The 19478-nt window shown below is 49.6% G+C and overlaps 1 protein-coding gene across 5 annotated transcripts in view; it reads right to left on the bottom strand.

The window, feature by feature from the left end:
* Sctr (secretin receptor) overlaps nucleotides 1–19478 on the bottom strand; it is a 53848-nt gene that overhangs the window by 16774 nt on the left and 17596 nt on the right. For 3 of the 5 annotated variants that reach the window (XM_055601690.1, XM_055601699.1, XM_055601718.1), the window contains exons 3-7: nucleotides 13581–13688; nucleotides 9022–9125; nucleotides 2847–2944; nucleotides 1958–2090; nucleotides 272–425 (exon numbers count right to left, since the gene is read on the bottom strand). In XM_055601690.1, the coding sequence (XP_055457665.1) occupies nucleotides 272–425; nucleotides 1958–2090; nucleotides 2847–2944; nucleotides 9022–9125; nucleotides 13581–13688 (597 nt within the window). Of the gene's footprint in view, nucleotides 1–271; nucleotides 426–1957; nucleotides 2091–2846; nucleotides 2945–9021; nucleotides 9126–13580; nucleotides 13689–15526; nucleotides 15601–19478 lie in introns of all 5 variants that reach the window. The other 2 variants (XM_055601727.1, XM_055601709.1) reach the window with 2 other exon arrangements.

Raw genomic sequence — 19478 nt, 5'->3', positions numbered from 1 at the left:
ATGGGTTGATGGATGAATGCATGGATGGATGCATGGAATGGATGGATAGGTGGGGGGTGGATGAGAGGATGAATGAATGGGTTCATGGATGGATGCATGGATACATGGATACATGGAGTGGATAGGAAACATGGTGGATGGTTTGGTGAATGGACTGATGAGTGGATGGATGGAACTGCAACTAGAAACCAAATCCTCCTAACTCTCAACTTACCATCCTTCCCTGCATACCACACACCTGTCACACACATAACACCATGGACAGACATACCCCAGCCGAGGAGCACAAACGCCTGCAGGCACTTCCATTCTGAGAAGAAGGAGATGGCAAGGAGTGTGTGAAGGTAGAGGCCCTCCACCAGCAGCCATGCATAGTTGGCCATGATGCAGTACTGGAAGAAGACCATGACCAGCTTGCAGCCCACCTGCAAGAAGAGACAGGCATGTGAGCCTGGCTGGGTGGCTGTGAGCCTCCCTCAGGTAACTGCTCCCGAAGAACACAACACCACACTGCAGGAGGCAGGGGGCGGGAGGGAAGGAGGCGGGAGGAGGGATGGTGGGAGGGAGGGGAGAGAAGGCAGGCCCGGAGTGTACGACTGTCTCCACAGGACTGTGGACATATCTCAGAGGGTAAAGTGTTTGCTGGGTGAGCACGAGGACCTGAGTTTGAGTCTCAGAACCCACATTTTAAAAAGCCAGATCTGGTAGTGCATGCTTGCAGTCGCTGCACTAGGGAGGTCGAGACAGGCAGACCCCTGGGGCTCAGTCAACCTCACATATTTGGGGAGTTCCAGTGACAGGCCCTGTCTCAAAAAGTAAAAATGAGGCAGAGTCTGAGGAAGGGTACCTGAACTTGCCCTCTTATCTGCACATATATGTACACACACGTGTACACACACAGAGGAATAAACACACTCAAGGGTTCTCCTGAAGTCAAGACGGCCTAGGAGCTGCCATAATCAGCAAGTGGATTCCAGTTCTGAACTGCCCTGAGCCATGGTGAGAAAGACACTTGCATTCCTTCAGAGAAAACCATCTAGTACTGACCAGAGCCTTTATTTATTTATTTTTTTAGGGGGTCACTGTAGCCTGGGGAGAGAAAAAGGCACTGACTCAAAGTTAGCAGAACTGGGGTTGGAGAGATGGCTCAGCCATTAAATATAAAAGCTAGCAAAACTGCCTTTCCTCTCTGGTGTGAGTGTGTGTGAGTGTATGTATGTGTGTGCATGTTTGTGTGTATGAGTGTGGATGTGAATGTATGTTTGTATATGTTGTGTATGTGTGTGTGCGTGCTTTCTGAGAGGATAAATAAAAAAGCAAAGTCTCTCAAAATGAAAAAAAAAAACGTTTAATCTGCAGCCTTCATTCTTGCCCAGGACGAGGATGTGAAAGCTCACCGGACAGACAGAAGGAGAGCACTGTGCCCTCCAAGATGCCACAGGGACATGGAGCACTAGAGATGCTTCAGCAGCAAGCCACTTACGGCGGGTAGCCAAGGGGCCCCAGCAACACACACGGCGAGTGCCATGACCTAAGAGGCATCTGGACAGTGGGAGGGGGAGACGGCAGACCTAGCAAAATGGCGTTTTCTGAAGATCTGTGTATGCACACATTCAGGCCCAACTTGATTCTTTTCTCCGATAACCAGACTTTGCCATTTGTCTGTGGCTGGGAGTTGTCTGAGTCCAGAAAAGAAAAGTCTCACCACAGATCTAGTTCCCAGAGCGGCTGGTCCACTCGGGCACGGGGCACTCGAGGCGGTCTCGACCGCTTGCACTACATACGACTTACACCACGGCTGCAAAGCTTTACAGACCCTCCCAGAGCTTCCACGTCCTGAGAAGCACCTCTGGTTACTGTGGCATCTGGGTAACGTTAATGGGTGCTTGCAAGGAGGACGGCGAGCTACGGGGCTTGGTCCTTCCCAAGATCAGTCTAGGACCCTCAGGCATGTTACCCTGTGGGCATCACAGTAGGTGACGTCGTCGGAGGGGAAGAGTACAGCATCCTTGATGAAGTTGGACAGGGCGCGCAGGATGAAGGACACGAACAGGTGCATGTGGATGTAGTTGCGGGTGCAGCGCAGCCTCCTGTGAGAGAGAGTGTGGGGCTGCGAGATCGTGGAAGGAGGCCGGTGTTCACACAGAGCCGCCTGTCCGGGCCCCCTCCCCTTCTCGAGGAAACCAAAGCCGGGACAGGAGCCCTCAGGTCCCAGCTCTGCGTAAACAGAACCTGCGAGCTTGTAGGGCCCCAGGCGGCCGGCGCACCGTGTGCTGCACTGAAGTTAGAGAAGAGAGCCAGCCAGAGTGGTCCGTGCCTTAATCCTAGCCCTTGGGTGGTAGAGGCCGAGGGATCGCCTCAAATTGTAGGCTAGCAGGGTTGACATGCTAATACTGTCGGAATAGGCTAGACCAGAACAGGGCAGAGTAACACAATCTAGTACTTTTGGAACAGTAACATGTCTCCTGCCCTGACCCGCCATGACCACCAGCTCCTGAATTTTCTCCTGTGCTCAGGGGGGCTGAACATTTGTTACTGGTCCTCCCTGCCACACTTTATTTTGGATTTGAGGGCACACATATGTTTACATACATTTATTTCTGGTGATGTTGCAACAGCGCATTCTCATCTACAGAATTTACTCTTTTTTTTTTTGTTATTAAAAAAAAAAAAACACAAGTTTTAAATTTCCACTTCTGTGTTGAGCCACATTTATAGCCACCTTGAGCTTAATGAGATGGCCAGGCGGCCCACCCACACCTCCCTCTTTCCATCCTGAGTAATTAGGGAGAGCCTTGAGGACTGTGTCCCTGAGGGCGGGGGGGGGGGGGGCAGTGTGTTCTCACCGGAAAGAGCACAGGATGCTGAGGGCGACCAGGAGCATGGCCAAGGAGGAGCTGTAGCCTACAGTGTACATGACCTTGAGCTTCAGCAGGTACGCATGCTGCAGAGAGAGAGAGACACAGGTCAGCCCTCCCCCCACCACCCCACTGGCTGTAAACTGGCTCTTCTGTGTCCCAGGGCACCGGCTTGAGGCAGCGCTGGCTCAGCCTTGACTGCTTATTCCCGTGCCTGTTGGTAGGTCTCTTTACCAGCACTATGAATTCAAAGTTTTACTTAAACACTCCCAGAGACAAGCTGCTCACTACCTTTGGAGGAAGTCACTTGGCATTCAACAATGCAAAATACTAGGAAAAAAAGTTTTTTTGAGAAAGTGTTTTATGTATATCAGGCAGGCTTCAAACTTCCTTTGTGGATAACCTTGAGCTCCGGATCCTCCTGCCTCCACTTCCCAGATGCTTGGGCTACAGGTGTGTGCTGCCATGCCTGATTTATACAGTGCTGGGGTCAAACCCAGGGCTCTCTGCAAGCTAGGCAAGGACTCAAGTTAACTACACCCACCCCCTTTTGTCTTTGAGACACAGGGTCTCATATATTCCAGGCTGGCCTTGAACCCATAACATAACTGAAGATGACCTTGAACTTCTGATCCTCCTGCCTCTACCTTCTAAGTGCAGGCATTAAGGTGTGTGCTGTTGGTACCAGCCGTAATCTTTTAAAGTAGCACTCAACAGAGCTAACTTTTGTATTTCATTTATGTATTCTTTTCTTTAATTTTTCTTTCTAGAACCATCTAAAATGAATACGCCTTCTAGACGAAGCCTGTCCTATGTGGAAAGGTTTTAAGATTGTACGCAGTGCCCTGTCATTTTCAAATAAATCTGTTCTGCCCATTGACCCTCACTTATCTTCTCAGTTCTCGGTGCCTGGTTTTGACCTCTGTCCACAGCATCAACATTAGTTCAGTTGCAGTGGTGGTTTGTTGATATCCTTAAGTAAGACACCCAGAGGCCTGGAACAGTGGCTTAGTGCTCAGGGGTGCTTGCTTCTCTTGCAGAAGACTGTTTGGCTCCCAGGGCCTGTGTTAGGCAGCTCACAATCACTGTAACTAGCTCCAGCTCCTGGGGGCTCAGACACACTCATCTGACCTCAAGGGCACCTGCACACGCACATATATGTACAGTACACATAAATTAAAATAAAATAATTGTTTGGGGTTCCTCTGTGTAGCCCTGGCTACTCTGGAACTCAGATCAGACTGACCTCAAACTCAGATCCTCCTGCTTCTGACTCCTGAGTGCTGGGATTAAAGGTGTGTGCCACCACCACCTGACATAAAATAAATATTTTTAAATGACAATGACAACAAGAATCACATCGCTGTACAGCCCAGACCAGGAAGGCACGTAGAAGCATCACCTCTGACCTATGCCCTACTCTACCATGAATGTGACCAGACAGACATTTAGTTGTTCACCAGCCACTTCACACCGTTTGATGCAAAAACATTGCAGTAGAAAGGAATACCAAACAAAAAAATTAAATAATATCTACACTTAGGCTCAGGAAAATGAATTGTACAATAGTCTTAAAGTGGGTTGAGGAAACAAACATTAAGACAATGATATTAACAGTAGTAAAACAGTGATAAATTTAACAAATTTATATCTAAATATATATCTAAAATTAATAACACACCATCCAGGTGAAGGAAACGTGGGAGTGAAAATGGGTTCAATTTTTCAGGCAGTCTGTGGAGCTACTTACCGAGAGCCTTTGAAATAGGCATTTCTTCTTGATGACCCTTCTGTTTTGAGACAGGGTCTCACATAGCCCAAGCTGGCTTCAGGCCTGATGTGTAGCTGATGATAGTCTCGAACTAGCGATTTTCTTATGGACACCTCTTGAGCGGCGTGGGCCACCCTGCCCAGTTTTCCCCGGACAGGGATGGAAGCCAGCATGCTAGACAGGCACTCTGCTAATGCAGCTGCAGGGGGCACTCTGGGGTTAACTCTAAGAAGCTGAGCCAGCCTTCCGCAGTCACAGTTCTGTGTCTACATATTCCATGAACCACAATTTTAAAATATTGGCGGAGGGGGGCTGTTTCTGTCCTGGAGAGGTGGTGAGTGATGCTCTGGGTTCTAGTCCTGGGAACCACGCGGTGGAAGGAGAGAACCAAGTTGCAAATTGTCCTCCAACCTCCACACATGTGCCACATAGAATAAATAAGTGCGAAAATATATATAAAAACCTCTTTCTGTCCTGAGCCAGTGCAGACATTGGTCCTTGCCCTTATTCCCTGGGCAATACAGTGCCACTGTTTCTAGAGCATCCCCACAGTACATTCAGTGCTGCAGGTCCTCCAGAGGTGACATCAGGGATGCACAAGGCTGTTCGTAAGTGCTATGCAAATATTATGCAATTTTATATAAGAGATTTTAGTATCTTCAAATTTGGGTATGGGTGGGTTTCGAAGAACCAATGCCACAAGGACCCTGAGGGACAACAATTGTCAGAAAAAAAATATTTGTTTATAAAGACATATCTGAGATTACATTTATTTTTTTCTGTGTGTGGAGCATCAAGCTTGGGGGAAGACCCTTTATCCATCCTGTTGGTTCAAAGTGTTCCTTACAAAACTACTGTGACAACGTCCAGCACCCAACCATGGAATAGCTAAGTACATTATCTTAAACCTACATACCTTTAACGACATTCCAGGGTTAATGTTTTCTGAGAGTTTCTAAAGAAGTCGGGACCATTCACGGTGCAAAGGCAGAAGACAAACTTTACATGTGCAGTGTGATTTCAGCTACATGTAAAAAAGAGTTCGGTTATAACAAACGGCTTTTTTTGTGATCAATGGTTGGGTAGCTGGGGCTGGGGTTCAGACTGGAGACTGCTTGTCTAGCATGTGTGAAGCCCTGGCTTCCATTCCCAGCACTTTGAATAGTGGGTAGGGGCTGGGGTGCACAAGCAGGTAGAGGTTGAAGTATCAAAAGTTCAGGGTTCTTCCCAGCCACAAGGAGAGTATAAAGCTGTGTCTGACTACACGAGGCCCTGATAAGGAAGTAAAGCAAGCCACTGGTATTGGCTATCTGTGAGAATCTGCCATGCTGGGGTATTGATTGGGAGGACCTGCACTTAAATATCCTGTGATCTGATCTTATAATCACATTCTTTTTAAATCTATAAAGCTGTGTAGCATAGTGAGTTGGAGGCTAGGCTGTAGCACATAAGACTTTGTCTCAAAAAAAAAGGATATCAGCCGGTCTGTACGGTTCAGTTTCTTATCTTTATTAAAATAAGCTTGTGAGCTGGCAGGGTGTCCATCAAGTAAAGACACTTTTGGACAAATCTGATGTGAGTCCAGGCCTTGGGCCTCACATAGTAGAAGAAGAGAACTGATCACAGAAAATTGTCCTCTGGCCTCCTGAGCCATGGCACAGGTGCCCCCACACACACACTAAAAAATAAACAAGTGTAATTTTAAAATTCTTAAAAAAAAAAAAAAGTGGTAAGGAGATCTGTCATGTGTGAGCAAATTGCTGACCTCGGTTTTGTGGTTCTGAGCAGAGATGTTATTTCCTTTTGCATTTTTCTATCCTGGCGTTTTGATAAGTGACGTCTAGTAAGTGACTAAAGAGGGGGAATTAAGTTTTTAAGGCACAAGAGCTGTACCTTGATCACTTTGCACAGCGATGGCCTCAGGGTTGGAATGGCCCAAACGCCACAGTGTCGTACAGCAGACAGGAGAGAAATAAGACAAGCTTCCAAACCCGAGAAGGCCAGCCTCGTGCTTATCAGTTTTGCAACCCTGAGCAAATTACTTAATTTACTCCCCTGAGCCTCAGATTCTTTACCTACAAAATGGGGGTCCTATGTCTCCCTTGCAGGTTTGCTGGAAACAGGAGGAAGCTAATAGGTGGGGTGTATCTACAATGCCTGCCATTCAGAGGGCCCACAGTGTCTGTCACTTCCCCCAACAATTCCCATCCCCCAGCATGCGCCAGCAGGATGAGGTGGTAGAAACTCTGGGGTATGAGTTGGCCTCCAAAAATAAAAATGGAACCTGTTTTCTCTTCCACCAATAGAATGTTCTGAACAGGTGGCAGTGTCCCTGGGCTGTCGTCAGCCGTCAGCCCGACTGTGTTATTTTAAGAGGCACCTTAACAAATCTGGGTGCTTCTGAGTGACGTGTTGCATGGCCTGAAGTTCACAGGAAATGCTGAGTGTGTGGGGTGGGAGAGTGGTGGCAATTTAGGGAAGAAATCTTAGAATGATTGACAAGATGAATGGCAAGACTCCCTTTGTAAAGGAAGTCCAGTGGAAGAAGCTTTGAGAAAGTATGTAGATTCTGACTCCAAATAAATAAGGATGTTTGGCATCGGACCCTCCACATGACAACTGTGGTTGCCGGGGCCTCCCTCTTGCTGCAGCCATCCCTAAAGCCAAAAGCCGTCTCTCGGGGAGGAAGAGAAGAGCTCTGAAGGTGAGCTGCCTTAGATTAATGACCCCTCGAATTCGGAACACCAAAGAATTGTGCAGGGCTGGGATGTGGCTCAGCTCCACCCTAGTGCTATATAAACCAGGCATGGTGGCACACGCCTGTCATCCAACACACAGGAGGGAGAGGCAGGAGGCTCAGATGTTCACAGTCACCTCAGCTACACAAGGAGTTTGATACCAGCCCGGGCGATAAGAGACCCTTCCTAATAAAATCAAATGAGATAAAGTGGAATGGTTGTGACTGGGATGGTTATTTCTGGAGCTGGGAAAGGGAAAACAGGGAGTGGCTGGTTCAGTAGTAGGGCTAGAGCGTCCTTTTCCTAAGGTGAGAAGAGTTGACAGAAAGCTCGTTTAGCAGGTTAAAAGCTCTGAGTGTGAGTCTCAGCACCACACATATCAGGCATGGTTTAGCACTCAGAAGGAGGGGCTGGAGGAACAGGAGTTCTAGGTCACTCAGGGCTATTTAGGGAGGTTGAGGCCAGTCTGGGCTATATGAGACTCTGTCTTTAAAGAAATAAAAAGAAGGAAGGAAGGAGATCTGTGGAATTCTGAAAGCCTTGATCAACGACGGGATCAACCTGTTGGTGTGCAATCCCAGCTCCCTAGTTCATGCTCCAAACCGCTACGCTGTGCCCTTTCCTTCAGTTTGAGACATGGCGCAGGGAGACCCACATCACGGAGGGTGGCCTTCTGTTCCAGCAATGCCTACACGGGCTCGTGGGAGCCAGAGAAGGCACAGGTTGACTGTGCAGTGTCCTGGCAGAATAATTTGTCCTATTCAGTACCAAGTGACCTTCAGCCCCAATTTCACGTCCATGAGGTTTGACCCCATCATGACCTCGGCTCCCAGGAGTTCTCACATGACCCTTGTTCCCTGCAGCTGTCCATTGCCCCGAGAAGACTCAGTCCAGCAACATCCTTGCCCTCTCTCCTGTGTCAAACTAACTGTCTCCGCCTTGGAGCCTGACAGTGCCACCTGTTTGCTGTCTGCTCTACTCAGCTGACAGTGGGAATTTTCTATTACGAGACAGACAGCAAATATTTTAAGCTCAAAGACCCACATAGTCTCTTGTAACTACTCAGCTTGGTCCCTGTCATGCAGAAGAGCCTTGTGGTGCTAACGGGCTTGGCTCTATCCCAACAAAACTTCAATTGCAAAAGCTGCCCAAGGTGCAGTCTGACAATCTTTGCTCTAAGTCAGGTGCCCTCAACACTGTAGCTGCTTAGGGCACCCGTACCTGCTCTTCTTGGTTGTCTGAGTCCAACACTGACATCTGTCAATACTCTAGTGACACATGTCTGGGAATGGCATGACTAAAAAAAAAAAAGAAAGAAAGAAAGGGAGGGAGGGAGAGAGGAAAAAGGAGGGAGGAGAGAGAGAGAGAGAGAGAGAGAGAGAGAGAGAGAGAGAGAAAGCCAAGCACATGTCATCATGAGCTGATGAAGGAAGGAGAGCTTTAACAGAACTAAGTTTGGCCTGGGTGTGGCTTGGCCAATCGAGTGCTGCTTTGCTAGCATGCACAGAGCCTTTGGTCCCATCCTCCACTCCTCATGAACTAGATGTGATGGTGCGTGCCTATAATCCCGGCACTCAGGTCCTCTCTGGCTTCCCTGTCCTTTCTCCTCACCCTACATTCATTCATCTCAGGTGGCACAACGTAACAGTCTTACCCGCTTCTCATTAGAAGAGACATTCATGTTGAGCCCACAGGCCAGGTCAGGCCTGGGGAAAGTTTCTGACCAGCCATCCTGTGTGCAGTTCCGGAACAGAGAGCCTGAGGGAGACAAGTGTACAGCAGATGAGCAGTGAGGACTGGGCAATGGAATCATTTCAGTAAAACTCTGGTAACATGAAAATATCAACATCTTTGTGTAGGTGGGCAAATTGAGGCATGCAGTGCTGATGTAACTTGCCCACATCAGATCTCAGTGAATGGAGAAAGGGGGTTGGACCGCAGGGCTCTTCATCATGTAAGAATGCCCTTTCTTGCTCCTGGTTCTGTTGACATAGGAGGGAGTCCTAGAGCACCTGTGTGGAAGGTGAGGGCTTGGCTTCTGTGGGTGAATCTTTAGGCTCCCACAGTTAGAACCCTGTTCCAAGGGTGCTCTCTGTCTGTCTGTCTGTCTTTATCTCTTTCCCTGTCTCCCTCCCTCTCCCCCTTCTCTCCCTCTCTGTCTTTCTGCGTCACTGTCTGTCTGTCTCTCTCTGTGTGTTTGTGTGTGTGTGTCTAGGTCAGAGGTCAACCTTGGGTCCCATTCCTCAAATACCATCCACCTTGGATTTAGAGACAGAGTTTCTCACTGGCTTGGAACTTGCCAACTAGACTAAGCCAACTGGTTACTGAGTCCCAGGGGTCCACCTGTTTCTGGCATTACTAGAGAGTTTTACAGTTTTACATAGGTTCTGGGGATCAGACTTAGGTCTTCATGCTTGACCACTGTGCTACTTTACCACTGTGCCCTGCTCATCTCACCAGATGGAAACCACAGAGGTCACGGAGGCAAAGCCTGTCAGGCAGCTGCTCCCTGTGGAAGGAACTGGGTTTTATTCCTTTAGCTACAACGTTGAGGTTGTCTGTTGGGAGCAGCTGTGTTTGTCCCCCGTCCCTGCCTGGCAGGAAGCTGCAGGCTGACTCCTCTGACCACATGGGCAATGGTTTCCTGGAACCAAGAGTATGGCCAGAGGACTCGGGCATCAACCCTGGCTCGCTGCACAGACAGTAACGAATGAGGTGAGTTCTTTTTGTAAGAACACGGTTGAGTTTCCCACTGCATGGAGTACACTGGAAGGGAAGAATGTCCCACAGTGGGCGTGCACACATGTGCTTGTGTAGGTGTAGGATCTCACCAGGACCTCTTGAATTCTAGGCACACATTCTAACACCTGCCTACTCCTGTCACCCACCTGACCTTTCAAAGCCAGGATCCAAAGACAAAGGGAGGGAGCCACTGGTCAGGAAGGCCGTCTGCAGCCTCCAGCAGTTGCTGTCCTGTTCTTAATGAACAACTGATTGTTCATTAAGAACAATTTTCATTCTAGTCTCCGAGGGCCTATGTCCATCACAGGCTGAGGGTGTCATCACCAAGTTCCATGGATGAGAGCCCTATTCAGGGGCCCCAAAATAACCCCTGCTGGACCTGGCTTGCTCTCTCCTAGTGACCCCAGGGCCTGGGCCACTGTTTGTGGTTTGGGGTCCAACAGGCTCCACTGTGCTGGAGAAACACTGCCTGCTTTTCTTGGGCCAGGCACAATTCTAAACTTTTCCTGTAAAGATTCTGGTCTCGTCCCACAGCTTGGTGAGGGGGCACTGGAAAACAGTGCACACATGGGGGTTATGCCATGACTGGCCCTCTTCCACCAGGCACACTCCCTGTGGGCCCCACAGCATCCGCTAGTCTCAGGAGTCCTGAAACATTGGCCTAGAGTCAGCCAAATCATAGTTTTCTGCACTGAGCTGTGTCCCAGTCTTTATGTGACTTTACGCAAACCACTCTCACCATAGTGAGGGTGAAGAAGTATATAGTCCACCACAAAGTGCCAGGCTGGTGCCGGCCAGAAGCGGCCTTCCCACAAGAGGCAGGCCTGGGCAGGGTGTGGTCTAAGCATTCAAGGGAGAGGTGAGAGAGCTTTGGAATGAAGTCAGGGAGCGAGGTTGTGGGAGGAGAAAAAGTGATGGTCAAATGTGGGCTGACTGGATAGAAACACACAGGCCCAGGGCCAAAGGCTGTCAGCACAGGCTGAGATGGTAGACCCCTATGGATCCAGCCTAGCACAGCTGCCTGCCTGTTTAGAGTCCTCCAGGTCCTCAGGGACCTAAGAGCATTCCCAAGATGCCTGACTGTTGGTTCCTGAACCTTTGACAAGGCTAGGGTGTTGCAGCAAAAAGATGGGCTCTCGCCACACCTTCAGTTCCACTCATTTCCTCATTCCTAACAGCGACAGTGATTCCTTCAGAAGAGCTCTGGAAATGTAAGTTTTCATGTCTGTGTGTGCATGCATGTGCAGTTCAGGGGAGAGCCTGTCCAAAGCCCTCATTTGATTCTCAAGTCCAAAAATGTGTGTGTGTGTGTGTGTGTGTGTGTGTGTGTGTGTGTACAGGGAGGCCAGAAGTTGATATGAAGTATCTTCCTCAACCATTCTTCACCAGCTTTTCCCTGAATGGTAGGGATCAGACTCAGACCCTCATATTTGTACAGCAAGTACTTTACAACCAAGCTGCCATCCAGCCCCTCTTCTTTTTCTTTCTCTTTTTCTTTTTCGGCAGACTCTCTAAGTTGGCTCAGAAAGGCCTTAAACTTGGGATTCTCCTGCCTCAGTCTTAGAGAAGGCTGGGATTACAGGCCTGCGGTATCAGGTCCTTCTAAATACATTTTAGAAAATAACTTTAAAATTTTCAGTGCTGTTTTAAGAATCAAAGGAATGTTTCCTTGAAGGAACATTCTAGGCCCGGCAGGAGAACTATCCGAGGCAGAAAGCAGCCTGCAGCTTTTCCAGTCACTCAGATGCCTGTCTGGGCCAGCATGGAGACTGTTGTGGGAAAGGGCTACTTAGGAATTAACTCTAGAATGTATTTGCCTTCTTCAAAAGGAAGCTGTCCTGAACACTGGCTGGTGTCCATGAGCACTTCTCCCTGGGATTGGAGCCTTCCTCTCTGGTGGGTCAGAGGGCAAGTGTCCAGTCAGATCAGAGACAAAACTGTGCAGGAGAACAGTTCTTGGTGACCAGCAGGCCGTTCCTGGCCCATGCTCTTCGCCAGCCAGCATCCCGAAGCTAGGTATGACCTAGTGAAGTGGTCCTCCTACCAACCCCTGAGCCAGGCCAGCACCTAGAAGGCAGAGCCTCAGGGTAAACCTGCCCCACAGTGACACCATGTGGCAGGCAGACGAAGGTTGCAGCAGAAGAAAAGTGACTTGTGGGTTACTCACCAATCATTCAGAGGTCTTCTAGTTAATAGGTGGACAGAAGTTCAAACATTTAATCAGGAGGAATGTGACCAGGCAGGCATTTTATCACCCTTGTGGCCACAGGCACTGGCTCTTTTTAGTCACACTGCAAAAGGGTGGGTGTGGGGGCTCTAAGAAGGCTTTCTGGAGGGGATGGCTGTTAGAACAGAGGCCCAAAAGTCCTTTACAACAGATACCTGGCCAGCCATGGACCGTCCTGGATGTTGGGACCAGTACATTGCTCAAGCCAACCATGGCTGCAAGAATAGTCTACTCCTGAGCTTCACAGACCCAAGTACTGACATGGAGGGGTCCTACCAGGAGAAAAGACCTTTGGTAAAACTGAAGGTGCTAGCATGATGGAGAGAGGGGGGACTAGGGTGCAGATTTGGAGGTTAGCAAGGTAAGTATGAGAGGTGAAAGAGAAGGAACAAAAAAAAATGTTTAAAATTTACTTCCAGGGCTAGGGAGAGGCTGGGAGGGGAAAGAGCTTGCTGTGCAAACGTGAGTACCCAAGGTTGGATCCCAGCACCCATGGAAAACTGGCCATGGCAGCAAGCACCTGCAATCCTCACAAACCACAGGTGTGCTTAGGTAAGGCATCACCCAGGAACTAGAGCACCAGGGAAGCATCCGGGTACCAGCAAGGTCCAGAATAATGGGCACAGGATGTGAGTTTTCTAGAGGCAGCCTGTTTCAGAGGCTGGCACTGTAGGACTGTCTGAAGCAAGGTGTCTGATTGTGGAGGGAACCGAAACATTGGAAGAAGGAGAGAGGGTTTCTAAACTGAGGTCATGAGGCACAGCTTAGCCGATGCTACCTTTTTTCTCTCCTCTTCCCCTCCTCCTCCTCTTCCGATCTCCCTTCTCCTCTTCCTCTATCACCTCATTCTCTTCTTTCTCTTCCTCCTTTTTAAAATTACATTTACTTGTTTGGAAGCCTGTGTGGCAGTCAGAAAACAACTAGTGGGGGTCGGTTCTCTTCCTCCACCAGGTGGGTCCTGGGGATCAAGCTCAGGTCAACAGACTTGGCAGCAAGCACCTTTAACATGCTGAGCCATCGCACTGGCCTCAGCCTTCTTCACACTTCCCTAAAGACTTTGTCTCCTGGTTCCTTCCTTGAGACCCTGAAAATTTCGTTCTCACACACCCACGAAAAGATTCTAGTCTCCAGAGTTCCCTTTATCATTTTCACACAATGGTAGCCCTCAGAGATTTCTGGCACCTGAGTCCTCATCCAGAAACCATTACAACCTCTGGCTAGGGCTCTTTGTGGTGACTGGTTACCATTTTTGCTTGTGAGCATCTGGAGGAACTTCGGACATGGCACTTCCACCGTCCGTGCGTGTGCTGAGGAGGGCCAGCAGCTCATGTTGTCCCAAAGCCCCTCACAGCCTGCAGAGAAGAGCAGCACTGGATTGGGATGGAGCCTGGACCAAGGCTGCCCACCACCCTTTAACCCCAGTTCCCATAATGCGCTGACACCTTGAATCCAACCCTTCCAGGGTTGGAGCATGGAGAATGCTAGGGTCTTGCTCATACTCTGTCTCTGAGGTGTTTCTCTAGCTCCTGGCTCCCTGTAGTTTCCAATGTCTTTCAAGACAACACCATCAACCAGGGGCCAAGGGATGAAGGTGTTAGCCTCTGGGGAACATTTCCTAGTCAACTCATAGCCCCAGGGATTGGGTTGTGGCTCAATTGGAAGAGCACTTGCCTAGCATGTGCAAGAGCACTGGGTTTGGGTCCCAGTACCACATAAGCTGGGTGTGGTAGCACATGCCTGTGATCCCAAGAGGGAGGAGGCAGAAGAATCAAAAGTTCAATGTCCTCCTCACTCCACAGTAAGTTTGAGGCCAGCGGGGGCTACATAAAATTCTGTCTCAAGAAAATGAAGCAAAATACAACAATGACCATCCGAGTCAGAGGCTTCCCTTACTTTGTTTTTAGACTCTCAATCCTTGTCTTGGACTGTTGCCTGCCCCTCTCCTTCATTCTACCTCTAGACCTTCTCCCAGGCCCACTAGGTGCTAGCACTACTGACAGGCACAAACACACATCTGACTTACCTTCTCACCTCCCCAGACCTCAGACCTTTGTACCCTCTGCTGACCCAGTTCATCCTGGCCAGGCTCACCCCTTGTGGATTGTGGGTATTCTCTCTCTCAATCTCTCTCTCTCTCTCTCTCTCTCTCTCTCTCTCTCTCTCTCACACACACACACACACACACACACACACACACACACCTCCTTGCCTCTTCATGATGGTCTCTGAGCCTTCCTGAGGTTAACCAGTGCCTCAGGACAGGTCAGAAGTTTGGAGACTATGAAACACCACCAAATAGTGAGCCAGGCTGACAACATCCTGCCCTGTGTTTCCTGGCTGTGTCAACTCACTGTCCCCCCCCCCCACCAAAGAAACCCTCACTCTTCTTCATGACTTATGCCTTATTTAAAGTGGGGGGTTGGTTGAATCAGATGCCTTGGGTTCCTCCCACAGACACCAAACCAGAGCCTGGCAGGGAGAGTGGAGCCCCCCATGAAGACATGGAACTGAGAAGTCGCAGGGGTATCAAGGACAAGTCCACACATAAAAGGGACTGGTGTGAAAATCAAGGGTGCCAACATTGGACCATCTACTAAGTCATTGGCCACATGTTGATACCCTCACTCTGCCAGGCCCACAGGAGGCCCGGGGCTCCAGCTGTGGACTCTCAGAGAGGCTTCTGCTCTTGGGGACCTCTGCCTGATGGACAATAGTGTTCTCTTTGGAAACTCAATGACTGCCTCTGTCACTGTGTGCTGCAAGCGGGGGCCTTTTGGACCCTCAGATCAGGGAAGAAGGGAAGGATGCATGAATTCTCAAAGCATCTCTGGGAAGTTTATAAAAACACAAGTTTCTGGGTCTGGCCTCCCAATGGCTGAATAGAATCCTGTAGGCCAAAGCCCAGAGAGTTGTGTATTGGGCAGGTTTCCCATTGCTTCTGACAGGAATTAAGGGGTGAAGCCTCTGTGGTGGGTCAGGTTACCATGGAGACTGTATTGAAAAGGGATAAAGATGTCATGAGAACACCTTGCATGGTCGGAATGATGCTTGAACATTGCCTCCCCCTGCTTCTCTCTCTCTCTCTCTCTCTCTCTCTCTCTCTCTCTCTCTCTCTAGGTTTCATGTATCTGAGAACAGCCTTGAACTCACTATGTATCTCAGGCAGTCATTGAACTCCTGATCCTCTTACCTCCATCTCCTGAGTCCTGAGATTAGAGTTTGGCCCACTGTCCTAGTTCATTTCTGTTGTTGTGACACAGTATTCTACCAAAAAGTAAGGGGAGAAAGGGTTTATTGTTTTACAGTTCTAGGTTAAAACACAGTGACAGGAACGTGAAGCATTTAGTCACATTATATCCATGTCAAGAGCAGAGAGAAATGAATGATTGCAGGCTCGATTCCTTTATCGCTTGTTCTCAGCTCCATTTCTTTGCTTTTATACAGTTTGGAACCTCTGCCTAGGGGATGGTGCTGCCCACAGTGAGCTGGGTCTGTTAACTCCATTAGGATAATCCTCCACAGACATGGCCACAAGCCAGTGTAAATACTCCCTCACTGAGACTCTCCTCTCACATGACCTTAGGTTGAGTCAAGTTAACAAGTGAAGCTAACCATCACAACCATGGTGCCTGGTTTATGGATGGCTGGGGATGGAATCCAGGTATTCACGTGTATTAGGCTATCAGCTGAGCTACATCCCAGACCTGGTTGTCTTGTTATAAATAGAAATGTCCCCCGCTGGCTCATGTGCTCATCAGTTGGTCTCCAGCTGGTGGTGCTGTTCTCAGAGGCTCTGGAAACTTTTGAGTGGGGTTCAGTCACTGAGGGCCAGCTCTTCCTTATGCTCTGCCTCCTGTTCACCTCATCCTTCTGACCATTCCGCCTCACCACAAGCCTAAAATCAGTAGGACCAAGGACTATATAATGAGCCCTCAGAAACTGAGGAAAAATAAATCCCTCCTCTCTTAGGTTGTTGACATCAGGGCAACAGGAAAACTAACTAATAATAGGGTCCCGAGGGCCAGCAAAAGCATCTGCAGGACCAAGAACTAGATGCTGGTCATCTGGGAAACCCAGGAGATAAGCTCGGTGAGCCTAGGGGTGGGGGTGGGGTGGAAAGCCCCGTGCATTTCTGTTTTGGCACAGCCATGGAGTGCCTGTTTGTCCCACCGTACCACACACCAGTCTTCCACCGGCCAGCCATGAGTGCTCTCTCCAGGTCTGAGAAGGGTCTTCCCAGGTGCTCCTGGGTCTGATAATCGATGTTTACTGTCAACCTGACGGGACCCAGAGTCACTTCAGACAGAGATTTCTGGGCATGTCTGGGGGGGGGGGCTTCTAGATTGAGTAACTGGGGCGGGAAGAGGCACCCCAAGTGTGGGTAGCACCGTTTCATAGGCTGGGCTGAAAGAAAAGGAGGAAGTGAGCTGAGCATGGACATTATCTCTCTGCCGATTGTGGGTGCCAGGTGAGCAGCTGCCTTGAGCTCCCGATGCTGTGTCTGAGTCAGAACGACTGTACCCTCAAACTGTGAACCAATAGGCAGCCCCCTTTCTTAAGCTGATTTTGTCACAGCGATGAGAAGAGTATTAATGTAATGGGTGGGACCTGGTCCTGGGAGGATGCTTTCCAGAAAATGCTGCTGCTCTCTACTTCCGGCATTTGGAGTCCCAGGAGGCCACAGAGGGACCTGTGTTGCCCCCTTCCTTAGGCAGATATCTCCACGTGGCTGCAGGACAGGGTCTCCTTATCTATTCAGTGGCTTTTCCAGTATTGGGGCAAGTGGCCACTTCCAGAGCCTATTAATCACCAGGAAAGCAGGACTCAGAGATGGCTGGGGCTGGCTAAGCCACCAGGGAACTAGCCAAAAGTTCCAGGCGGTGTGATTGATGACCTTGCCTGCCTGACCAGACAGAATGAGCTGTCAGGATGTCTGAGAGTCTTCAGGGGGTCATGTTGGGCAGGGTCCACAGAACAGCCAAGCTAGAGCTGGCCAAGGCATGGTAAGGGTGCCAGCTGGCTCAGTGCCATGCTCTTCATGTCAGCCAGGCCCTGGGCTGGGGTCATGCCAGGCCTGAGCTATGAGCAGCAGACATTCTGGAGCTGAATATCCCAACAGCCCAGGTATCGCAGGGAGTCAACGCCCCATGTTCAGAGGAAGAACAGAGGACTCCAGGGTGGGGGCTGAGTGACAAATGCAGGGAGACTGATGAAGCTGGAATCTCACGCAGCTGTCCCATCTCCTCAGCAGTGATGGGCCATCCTGACAGGCTGCCCCTCACATCAGTGGCACCAACTCCTGACCCCGCATTTACTAAACACCCAGTTCAGTTCTACCCTCTGGGCAAAGAAGGCTAAGAGCAGACTCACGGATTCCTGGCAGGTGGTATGTTCACATGGAGGCCTGAGCGTTTCGATGGTCCTTGTTTGGACTATTTTTATTTTACTGCTTATGTGGTCTTTAAAGAATTTAATATGTCTTCAAAAGATGAAGAAGTTTTGACAAGTGCTGGCATAGAGCTCTGTTGGAGAGTGCTTGCCAAGCACACATCAAGTCCTGAGCTCCCTGGGTCCATCTCAGCACCACAGGACCTGGCATGATGGCACACATCTGTAATCTCAGCACCCAGGAAATGGAGGCAGGAGGATCAGAAGTTCAAGATCATCTTCAACTACCTAGTAAGTTTGAGGCCAGCATGGGCTAAATGAAACCCTGTTAAGAGAGAGAGAGAGAAAAGGAGTAAAGAAGAAGGGATGGAGGGAGGTGGTGGGAAGAGACTGGGAGGAGAGGAGGGGGGAACCGCCAACAGAATATAAAATAATTAATAAATAAAAGAGAGAGAGAGGGCAAGACTTAAGTGTCAGCTGCCCGAGGAGAGTGAAGCCAACATAAAAGCCACAGCTAGGAGAGAATGGTCCGCCACCACCTAGTGAAGGCTATGGGCTTCTCTAGACCCATATGGGAAGCCCCTGAATCTGCTCCAGGCCCAAGGCAGACCCCAGCATCACCTGTGCCTGTGTTTTGCCTAGAGACAGCCCCAGAGGCCAGTCTAAGGTGAAGTGGAACTGGGAAAGGGGCGAAGACCAAGTTGAGGATCTTCAGCCCCTTCTCAAGCAGGGTACCTGGCTCACAGAGACCCAGTCCTCTGCCCGCTTTCTCTTTTTCCTGTGTTGGCCCACAGGGGCCATCCTCCATCCCTGGCGTAAATCAGCACAGATAGCCTGCTGATAACCTGGGACTATTTCTGGAGCACATGACAGAGGACTTGGAATACCCTTGCTGTGGGACCCTGCACCTGCTGACAGAGGTCACCCAGGAGCCCACAGTTCCTCCTGGCCTGATACAAGTGGTTACATAATATGATCAATGCTAGAGGATTGTAAATCTTGACAGAAAAGCACAACAGTACAAAAAGTCCTGTGCCTCCTCACTCATGCTCGGCAGAGACCAACCAGCTGGAAGAGACAGGAAGAAAGCGGCTAGCATGCCCCGCTTGAAGGAAAAGGCAGGACTCCAAGGCCCCAAGAGGTCTTGCTGGAGGTTACACAGGCCCTTCGTAACAAAGCTGGATGGATGCCCAGGCCTGTTATGACCACAGAACCTACAAATACCTGACCGCTATACTCTCCTTCTGGAACATTCTCTTTGTAGGGAGAACCAGAAACTTCTCCTAGCCCCTCTGAGAGGCTGATGGCTTCTGTAAACCACCTAATAAATACCACAGTGGAATGGTGGCTAAGGTCATGACCCTGAGACATTTCCCACAGCGTGGACTTGGTCGCCTCACTCAATACTTATTTGTAGTAAGTATTTCAGGCTTGGTGACACTCCATGAGTGGCATTTCCTGTAATTTGTCTCTAGCTTTCAAACATTAACCTCTTACCTGAGAGAACCAGCAGCTTAACCATTAACCCCAGACCCCCAGCAGAGAGTTCCCTGACAGCTCCCAAGCACGTGAGCCAAGATGGAACCTTGGGAGGGACTGAGAACTTAGTTTTCTGGGAAACCACTGAGACGGCAGGGCAGGGGAGATGCACACCTCAACCCCTCCTGGCTCAGAGCACATGACAACCTCCTGATTCTAAGAACAACCGTGTGTGTGTGTGTGTGTGTGTGTGTGTGTGTGTGTGTGTGTGTGTG

This window comes from Psammomys obesus, unplaced genomic scaffold (assembly GCF_907164565.1).
Source record: "Psammomys obesus unplaced genomic scaffold, mPsaObe1.curated_primary_1811, whole genome shotgun sequence".
Classification (NCBI taxonomy): domain Eukaryota; kingdom Metazoa; phylum Chordata; class Mammalia; order Rodentia; family Muridae; genus Psammomys; species Psammomys obesus.
This window is presented reverse-complemented; position numbering and strand designations above follow the sequence as displayed.